The 9464-nt window shown below is 55.3% G+C and overlaps 5 protein-coding genes across 5 annotated transcripts; 4 read left to right on the plus strand and 1 right to left on the minus strand.

Annotated features, from left to right (window-relative positions):
• Positions 1-50: 50 nt before the first annotated feature.
• PTSG_02987 (uncharacterized protein) lies at positions 51-1816 on the plus strand (the record flags this gene model as incomplete). Its single annotated transcript, XM_004996449.1, has 2 exons — positions 51-178; positions 481-1816. 2 exons carry the CDS (start codon positions 51-53, stop codon positions 1814-1816), a joined length of 1464 nt encoding a protein of 487 aa, XP_004996506.1.
• A 31-nt stretch (positions 1817-1847) lies between these two features.
• Positions 1848-3822, plus strand: PTSG_02988 (uncharacterized protein; the record flags this gene model as incomplete). The annotated part of the gene is made up of 5 exons (XM_004996450.1): positions 1848-2318; positions 2365-2619; positions 2706-2989; positions 3071-3257; positions 3295-3822. The coding sequence occupies 5 exons, from the start codon at positions 1848-1850 to the stop codon at positions 3820-3822; spliced, it is 1725 nt and encodes a 574-aa protein (XP_004996507.1).
• A 28-nt stretch (positions 3823-3850) lies between these two features.
• Positions 3851-4615, plus strand: PTSG_02989 (uncharacterized protein; the record flags this gene model as incomplete). The annotated part of the gene is made up of 3 exons (XM_004996451.1): positions 3851-4059; positions 4109-4238; positions 4270-4615. The coding sequence occupies 3 exons, from the start codon at positions 3851-3853 to the stop codon at positions 4354-4356; spliced, it is 426 nt and encodes a 141-aa protein (XP_004996508.1). The 3' UTR covers positions 4357-4615.
• Positions 4616-5792: 1177 nt separating this feature from the next.
• Positions 5793-6524, minus strand: PTSG_02990 (uncharacterized protein; the record flags this gene model as incomplete). Its single annotated transcript, XM_004996452.1, has 2 exons — positions 5793-5816; positions 5865-6524. The coding sequence occupies 2 exons, from the start codon at positions 6522-6524 to the stop codon at positions 5793-5795; spliced, it is 684 nt and encodes a 227-aa protein (XP_004996509.1).
• A 799-nt stretch (positions 6525-7323) lies between these two features.
• On the plus strand, positions 7324-8049 carry PTSG_02991 (uncharacterized protein; the record flags this gene model as incomplete). Its single annotated transcript, XM_004996453.1, has 2 exons — positions 7324-7653; positions 7741-8049. 2 exons carry the CDS (start codon positions 7324-7326, stop codon positions 8047-8049), a joined length of 639 nt encoding a protein of 212 aa, XP_004996510.1.
• Between the last annotated feature and the right edge of the window lie 1415 nt (positions 8050-9464).

The raw sequence follows: 9464 nt of genomic DNA on the forward strand, positions 1-9464 counted from the left end.
ACACACACACACACACACACACACACACACACACACACACACACACACACATGTGCAGTTGCGTGACGCGTGACGTTGGCGAGCGCGTCCTGAGGGAGATGACGAACTTCCCGATTGGGCAGGTGCAGCTGACAGCCCGCCGCGACCCGGACTGCCCCGCCTGGACGGCGGACGAGCTGTGTTGAGCCCGTACCCGAAGGTCTTGAGGAAGTGCTGCCCTCGCTCGCCAAGGCAAACGGCGGCTTTCACTCGCACGCATACAAGCCGGACGGTAACCGCGTCAGGGGCACATTCAGGTAGGCGATGTGTGTATTTGTGTGTGTGTGTGTGTGTGTGTCTGTGTGTCTGTGTGTGTCTGTGTGTCTGTGTGTGTCTGTGTATGTGCATGCACAGATGCTCCTCCAACTCCATTCTGCTTGTGCACGCGTGCCCGTCCCTCAACCACGTCCTCAACCAACCACCCCCTCCCCCTTGCAACAGGTTTGTGTCGCGGGAGAGCGCCGAGCTGATGGTCCGCCTGTGCGACCAGCGAGAGGTGCTGGACACGAAGCTCAACGTGTTCCCAGACCCAAAGGCAAAGAACTGGAAGAGCAAGGGCAAGGACTCCACATCCTCCTCCCCTGCGTCGCCAACATCCATCACGCCGGCGCCTGTTGCGGGCCAGGCAAAGCGCATCACGTTCTACCTGAGCGAGGCAGCCAGGCAGCGTGACGACAAGGGCTTGACTGCCGCCATGCCCTGGCCAACGGACACGTGCCGCAGCGTGCAGGCGACGCTGGAGCGTGCAGGCGTCAACTTCCAGTCGCTGCAGGTCTTCCCGGACATGCGCTGTGCAAGCGTGGACGTGGTTGCCGACAGCGAGGAGACGTTCCGAAGCTTGCTGCCACTGCCCATTGACACGGCGGCGGGCTGTCGTCTGGAGGCGCGGCAGGCACCGCTGCACCGCATTGTTGTCGTCACCTGTACCTTGCACAGCAAGCCCACCACGGGCCGCGACATTGTGCAGGCGTTTGAGTTGGTGGCAAGGCGAAGCTTGTGCCCATCCCACAGTCCCTCGAGGACACGCTGTCCCGCATCCAGCCGTTTGCCAACACCCGCATGGCTGAACAAGAACAAGAACAAGGAGAAACAGCAGCAGCAGGGTGGAGGTGACGACGAGGCACACGTTGCTGCCAAGCTCACGGCTGTGCACGACCCTCATCAGTACAAGAAAGACGGCGATGCTGACAGCGACGACAGCAAAAGCGGCGGTGCGTCCTCTGAGACGACGCTGCAGCGCGTGTTTGTGCTGGAGACGACAGACACGCGTGCGGCGCATGCGTGTGTGCGCAGGATGCAGTTTGCCATCTCTGTCTCGCACAAGTTTGTGGCGCGGCTGTGCCACCCGAACGACGTGCACGTGGCGGTGCTCGACCCCAAGCTGGGCGGCCTCCTGTCGGACCTCGTCGACGCATTCAACAAGCGCAGCGTGTCCAAGGACCTTGATGTGCTGGCGGCTGCAACCACAAATAACCGCATCTGCTTCTCGGGCAGCACCGCCGTGCCGGTGTGGTCGCAGGCCAAGCTGCTTGCAAGCTTCCTCGCGCCCGCCTTCCACCTGTGTGCCCACAGCGACCGCGTGCTGGGCGACGACAAGATCATGGAGCACGTCCTGAACGACTTCGGCCTCAAGCTGGTGCGCTACCCGACGCTTGGCCTGCTGCCCTACGCCGACACGACACACGGGGCCATGCGGGATGTGTGGCGTTTGTGCGGCCGCCGCCCGTCACCGGCACCCCGCCCATCGCATCGCCCGTGGCACCCCAGCAGGCGCTGACACACACGCGCGACCTGGACGGCGGGGCGCCATGCTGCTGGAGTACTCGCTGTACTACTACCTGGACCAGGACAGGGAGCGTGGGCTCAGCTACATCAACAGCACCGTCGGCGCCAACATCAAGTCGCAGACGACGATCAGCGTCACGGGCATGCAGTACCGCTTCCTGGACTCGCAGCTGCTGGAGCTGGCCCGAAAGTTCCGTGTGTATGTTCGCAAGCCCAGCGCGGAGGACAGGGACGCGTGCGCCTCGAGCGTGCCCGTGACCGTGGAGGGCATGCAGCGGCAGCTGACGGCGTTTGACAACGCGGTGCAGGACACGCTCAAGGAGTACCTGTGCCACGTGCTCAGGCTGCCGGTCATTGACACATCGCACGTGCCGGACATGTCTGAGTCGGACGTCACCTTCCTGAAGCGCAAGCTGTTCAACTACCTGACCAAGGCCAGCCGCACGGTGTGCCGCAGCAAGGACGACGTGGTGAGCTATGTTGCGCCGCAGGACGTGATTGGCTGGCACGCCCTCTGAGCGCAACGTGTGGATGGTGCAGACGGTCATCCCGACGACGGAGTCGACGTTCCGCACCATTGCCCACATCCGGCCCACACGCTACGTGTGCCAGGTGCCCATGTCCGTGGCCAATGAGCTGGTTGCTGGACAGCGAGCTGAAGCGGCTGCGCAAGAAGGCGTTGGTGCTGATGCCGGTTATACCGCAAGCACGGGCGCTGCTTCTGCCACTGCAAATGCTTCTGCTGGCACTGCTGTTGCTATTTCCACTGCTTCTTCTGCTGCCGGCGGCGATGGGGTTGGCTTGAGTGAGCAAGCCGCGCACGCAGGAGTGACATCACAACAGCGAGCACAGGGCACGTACGCCTCTGGCAGGGGTGACAGCCTGTCGACCTCAGTGCCCACGCAGTGCTCGAAGGTCCGCGCAAGGAAGTGGCGGCGGCGTCGAAGGTGCTGTTGCTGACCACATGCGAGAGGCTGTTCCCGGCCAAGGTGAAGCAGGCCGTGTGGGAGGTGGAGCTGTACCAGTATCACACCATCAGCGAGACGCTGCCGGCTGTGCAGCTGCGCGCGGAGATTCGCGAGGGAAGCATCATCAACGCCCGCGACATGAACGCCGAGAGGAGCGGGCCCCCTGCGGTACAACGAGGCGCGCGTGACCACGTCCGGTGCGCTGACCCTCTCGTCCAACATTGAGCACGTGCTGCATGTGGTTGCGCCAAACTTTGCACCCGAGTTTGGCATGGCAGCACGGTGACGCAGACGGCTGCGGACCTGACGACGGCGTACCGCGCGCTGCTGACGACGGCGCGGGACAACAAGATTCGCTCGCTTGCCACGTGCGCGCTCGGGTGCGGCGCCTTCCGCTGCTCCCCATACGCGTCTGCACGCGCGCTGTTTGAGGTGATTGACGAGGTGGACCGCGACGGCACGTTCGTTCTTCGACACCATCCGCGTGACCATCATCACCAAGGACGTGAGCATGCTGTCGGCGTTTAAGCAGCCGTTTGAGAAGTACTATGGCGAGAAGGTGGGCAGCGGGCTGTATGAGGACCTGCAGCGCAGCACACTGGATGCGCCGGTCAACGAGATGCCAGCTGACACCATCCACGTGGGGCCAACGTACACGGTGCCGCCCTCCAAGGCGGAGCTGGACAACAAGGCCGCGTGGAACGGGTTTACACATGACGCGACGCTGCTGATTGAAAACGCCTTCAACAAGTACCGGGCTGCCATCGCTGCCAAGCGCAAGCGCAGCAATGCTGACAACGATGATGATGATGATGATGATGATGATGATGATGATGATGATGATGATGATGATGATGATGATGATGATGATGATGATGATGATGATGATGATGATGATGATGATGATGATGGTGATGGCGATGATGGCAGTGTCGGCAAGCACAGGGGTGTCGGTGCTGGCGGCGTTGCTGCGGAGCATGCGCGCGAGATGCCCAAGGAGATGCCCAAAGCCGTGCGGGCGCTTCCCTGACAAGTACTTGCACAAGGAGCACTGCAAGATGAGTGAGGAGGACGCCGCCCGCTTGGTCGCCGACGCCCGTGCAACCGCGGCTGCGGACAACGAGCGCAACATGCGCCGGACGGTTGATCCAGATGTTCTGCAGTGGTGGCTGGAGTACAAGAACCGCAAGGCGTGGAAGTCGGCGCGCTTCTTCAAGATCAAACTGGTTGACCGCTACTTCACGGTGGACTTCCAGGACCACTGGGTGTACGTGAGTGGAGCACGTGGGCATGCACGTGAACGACCTGCGCCTGAGATTGAGCGCGTGCGGCGGGTGGTTGGACGAGCAGCGGTCGAAGGTGGAGGCACAGGCCATCTTTGAGATTCCTGGCTGCTGGGACATGCGCAAGGGCCAGCTGCTTGTTGATGTGACCAACGAGGACGAGGTGGGCTACGTGCGTGCGCGCGCTGTTGGAGCCGCTTCGCCCCCGAAACCTGCGCGTGCAGCGTGTGCAGAACGTGCCGCTGTTCAAGCGGCACCTGGAGAGCGTGCATCGCGTGTAGGGAGACAGCACTACAATACAAACCCTGAACTTAAGTGTCGTGAAGGAGTGTCAAGGCCGAACTTAAGGGTATCAAATCATAGTACTCTTGGAGTTCAGGACCAACTCAGATTCCGAACCACACAACAGAACGGAACTACCACTCCTCACCGAGGACACCAACACCCAAGATCCGAACCTTTGCTCTCCTCTCTTTACCTTGTGCCTGTCTCTACTTCCCTTGCTTGATTGTTGTCACTTATCTTATCACTCCACTTATCTCATCGCCTTATCCTATTACCTGTCTTCTTCACTTGTGACTTCGTCTCCCACACAGTATACAGCAAGACCCTACTCTAAGTCACTGTCAAACACTCATACACATACACAGACCAGTCACATCACAACAAGGTTGTGAGGTTGCATCGGACAAGCTACACTCAGCATTGTGCACGACCGATTGTAAACTGTCGAGCTGTCAGGGTGCTCACTGGTGTACTTGGGGTGGTGGAGACACGAGGAACAGTGGAACAAACAAGAATGAACAAAGAAACGCCAGTGTGAAGTGCACTGAAAAAAACAAACCTGGCAGGATTGTCAAATCATGTTGCCAAAGACCCGAAAAGCAATGATCAGTGTCGAACTCAAACAAAGCAAGCAAGCAAGCAAGCAAGCAAGGGATTGTCTCCAAAATGAAATTGTGACATCACACAATCAGTGACGAAGGGAACGAAGAGGACTGAAAGGGAAAGAGGGAATTGTGTCAGCTCAAGGCGGCTGAGAGGCTAAGTCGGCGAAGCAGTGTCACTGGCACCGACAGAGGTTGTAAGGAACAAGTTTTGACAAGGGCAAACAAACAAGGCCAAACAAACAGTGACATGCCCCCTCCCAAAACATTGAGTCAATTTGGAAAGAAAACAACTCCATTGTGCATGAAGTGCGCCGTTTGGTCAAGCAAGCCTTGCACTTCATCCCTGACATAGACACGGTCAATTTTGACAAACCAAAAGTTGCTAGGTGCACTCCAACGTTGTCGATTGACGCGGGCAATGAAGTTGTTCACGATGAGTTGCGGCGTGACATTGCCGTCTCTCAGTGCGTAGGACGAATCTGCAAGCCGCCACAAACGGCAAGACTGATTGTGTTTGCTGGGCTGATTTATGTCATACAGCGTGTTGTAAACGTGCCTGTGACTACCTGTGGAGAGACGGTAACCCATCCAAAATGGTGGCGTCAAGTTGGGGTTGCCCTGAATGACAGGGTTGTCATTTCCATTTGGGATTGAGTACGTGCATGCCTCAGGCCCTGTCACAATCACAAGTCGGCTTGCATTGATATCCAACCTGCCACATGTAAGTGTGCATGTTGTGAATCTTCTAATCAGTTGAAGAGCAAGAGGTTAACGGTCAACAAGAACAATTGCGTTCCAGAAATGCGTGAACACGCTACTGTTTCAACTTACTCGTCACCATGTGCAATCAACTGGAGGCGAAGGTGGGCCAGGTTATGGGGCAGAAAGTGCGGTCCAACTGGAAAGTTCTGGCTTACAAAGGTCGTGTTCCCGCAATCAGCAAGATTTGATTGGCGGGCCATGAGCTTCAGGTGGTCCCGAGCCTGTGTCTTTCGCCTTGCACCAAATCGTGGCCCATGGTCATTGTAATACGGCACCGCGTATTCTGGAACGTCAAAGGAAAGGGCCGCAAAGGTGGGGGCAGCGGCGTCGTCCTCTTCAAGTTTGAGTTGCTCCACTTCAGGTTGCTCAGGTGCTTGTTGAACGTCCGCCTCATCCGCTATGCCATCAGCGGCGTTGTGAAGCATTTCGCAGTATCTCTCAGCAGAAAGACGCTTGCCAAACAACTCAAGCCAGCTGCGACGCAAATGTGCTTTTTCTGGGGCTCTCAGTTCAAACGGCTTCACTGCAATCATATCGGCAAGGTGATTCATGTTGAGACCCCCTTTGCTGTAAGATCGTCCATTCTTTCCCATAAAAGCTTTCGCGTAACGCGCCACTGAGGGAAGATACTTTTCGAGCTGTTGTTGTAAAGACGCGCGGTCATTCGAGTCGTGGAAGTAAGGAAGGAATTTGTGCCCGACCTTGTTCAGCTGCTCAGTGCTGAGGCCCTTATCACTGATGAGGGCTTGATCATAACGATCGTCCAGAGCTTCGAGCCTCTTCACAGCCAGAGACATCGCGGTCGTGTCAGCGAGAAAATGACAAGTGCAAATACCTTGTCCTGTCAGTGTGCGGGCTCAGCTCAGCTCGCGGCAGACGTGTCTTCGGGGAAGGCCGCGTGTCACAACAGAAACTCCAGCAAGTGGTTTGCAACAGCATTGCTTTTTTCTTTTGCGACCTGACAGTTTGGGAAACCACATATCATGAACGAAGGAGAAGGATGAAAGGCTCAAATTTTGCATAATTCATTTCTTGTTTTGGAAGGTGTATGATGCCAGCAAGACAGCAAGCAAGCATTTCCGTGGGAGAAAGGGAGGGGTGAAGGAAGGAATTTTCAACTTGAAGAACAAACATGGGTCCTTCGTTCGCACTTGGTTGTTGCAACCTTCCAAACAGGAAGAAGAAGGAAGGAAACAAGGAGAAGAATGTGAGGCTCTGGCAAGTTTTGCTTTCCCGATTGGGACGTCCGTTCGCCTCCCACCGACCTTCCAACCTCTGTGATTGTGTATGAAAAATTCACACACTGTTCCTCGTCCATTTCTTTTCGTCCTTCCAGGAACAACAACCATCACATCCAAAATGGCTTGTTCGTGTTGCCACCAGCAGGGAAAGAACAAACAAACATGTGGTAAACCAGGCCCAACGGGTCATCGATGCCTCGCAAACAAGTGTCCAAAGCCGCAAACGAGTTGTGTGTGCTGTGGTGAGCCAAGTGCAAAAAAGGAGGAATGCGGCAAAACGCACAAGTGCCGCGCCCGCAAGCACAAGTCAGTGTACCGCGAACCCCAAACACCAACATCGAACCAGGCACAAGTCATGTCATGGAACGCCGGCCACATCAGGGATAAGAAAATCTCATTACCCAAAGTCACCGACAAAACGCGCACCCTCGTGAAGTTTATGCGCAAAACGAACACGAATCTGGCGTGTGTCGTGGAATGGACGAGCAAGCTCCAGGCCAAAAACGTGTGCGCGGAACTCAGGCGCGGGGATAACGGAAGAGTGTTCGATTTTCTATGCACAGCCTACTTTCAAGGCCAAGACACGAATCACTTGCTGGTGTATGACACAGCCTTTTGGAGACCGGAGACATTTAAGACGTCGGACGAGAAGATCACAGATATGGAGCTTCGATCCCGATACACTGTATGGAGAATGAAGTTCGTGCCAAATAACTCCTATTGTTTTGTGATTGGCGTTCACTTACCCAATTCAACATCCCGATCCGGGCAGCACAATGATGCACTTGGTCGGCTCAAAGACGCCATCGCTTGGTTTCGCACCAAGTACCCTCGTGACAAAGTACTGGTCATGGGTGACTTCAACTGCCACCGAAACATTGGCCAAGATGTTCGCAACCTGACATTACACAACAACTTACAGCTGAGGTGTCCGGTAAACCCGATCCGTCCAAACCCGATTGACGGCATTTTCGTTTCACAGCAAGTGAATGCGATCAACCCGCTCGAAATGACGAAAGTTACTCAGGAACATGAACTGTTTGATCACTCACCGCTCGGGCTCACCCTCAGTCTCAACTAACCCATGCCGTTCGTTGCTTTACGCCTTTCCATCTTTGGTCAGCTCCGCTCGTGTCCCTTCTTCGCCTTTTTGGTTGTTCCATTGGTGCTCTTTTTCTCTGTCATGTCAGTCTCTCGTTCTTTTCGTTCTTTCGTTCCGTGGCTGTGATGGATTACGTGAGTGTTTGTTTGAGCGTTGATGTGAATTCCTGTTCGTGTTGTGGACAGAAAATCAAAAGAGGCGTTTGAAACTCTTTGACCACGACTGCTCTTGCTGTCGGGCTCTCACGCCTTAGCTTTCACTTGCTTCTGTTCTTCCATTCCTCTGCTGTATGTCTCAGCGTATTCGCTGGGCGGGTGTCAGGGATGCGACTCAGTTCCGCGTCCTCTGCTCAAAACCTGTCTTGCAATGAAACGAAGGTTGACGTTGCTGTTCCTACACTGAGCCTCGAACCTGGTTGTGGACAGTCAATGCTACTTGACATCGTGGCTGAAGCTAACCATCTCGCATACATATTGGTAACCGGAAGGACAGTGACCACCCCATGCAACCGTAGAACGAGGGCATGTGAGCAGCGTGCAACAGAAACACATGTGGAGCGCCAAGAGACGTGTGTGTGTGTGTGTTTGTGTTTGGATGTGTGCGTGCGTAGGCGTTCTGGGGCACGCACATATCAACAGGCCGACAAAAGATATGCAGACAGCACACAACACAACACATCAACATTGGTACATGAAGGTTCGTGGACACGAACACCTACACGCACACGTTAACACATCTCACCGTTTGCTGCGCCACGAAGTGGTGTCAGTACGTGTGGCAGCTCCTCTTCGTCGTCTTCTTCGTCATCATCGTGCGGGTCCTCGTTCCAGATACTACGACTGCCACACTATTGCCAATGCCAGCGGTGTAGGGACACAGCACTACAATACAAACCCTGAACTTAAGTGTCGTGAAGGAGTGTCAAGGCCGAACTTAAGGGTATCAAATCATAGTACTCTTGGAGTTCAGGACCAACTCAGATTCCGAACCACACAACAGAACGGAACTACCACTCCTCACCGAGGACACCAACACCCAAGATCCGAACCTTTGCTCTCCTCTCTTTACCTTGTGCCTGTCTCTACTTCCCTTGCTTGATTGTTGTCACTTATCTTATCACTCCACTTATCTCATCGCCTTATCCTATTACCTGTCTTCTTCACTTGTGACTTCGTCTCCCACACAGTATACAGCAAGACCCTACTCTAAGTCACTGTCAAACACTCATACACATACACAGACCAGTCACATCACAACAAGCGGTGTTTTTGTTGTTATCTTCCGCCTCTGTTGTCTCGTCTTGGAACAGCTGTAGCCGTGCACGAGGCCGCCGCACAGCTGTTGTGTTGACAAAGTTGTGTTAAGCAGCAGGTGATGGCACAACATGATGCAGG

Source organism: Salpingoeca rosetta (assembly GCF_000188695.1).
Source record: "Salpingoeca rosetta unplaced genomic scaffold supercont1.6, whole genome shotgun sequence".
NCBI classification, from domain to species: Eukaryota; class Choanoflagellata; order Craspedida; family Salpingoecidae; genus Salpingoeca; species Salpingoeca rosetta.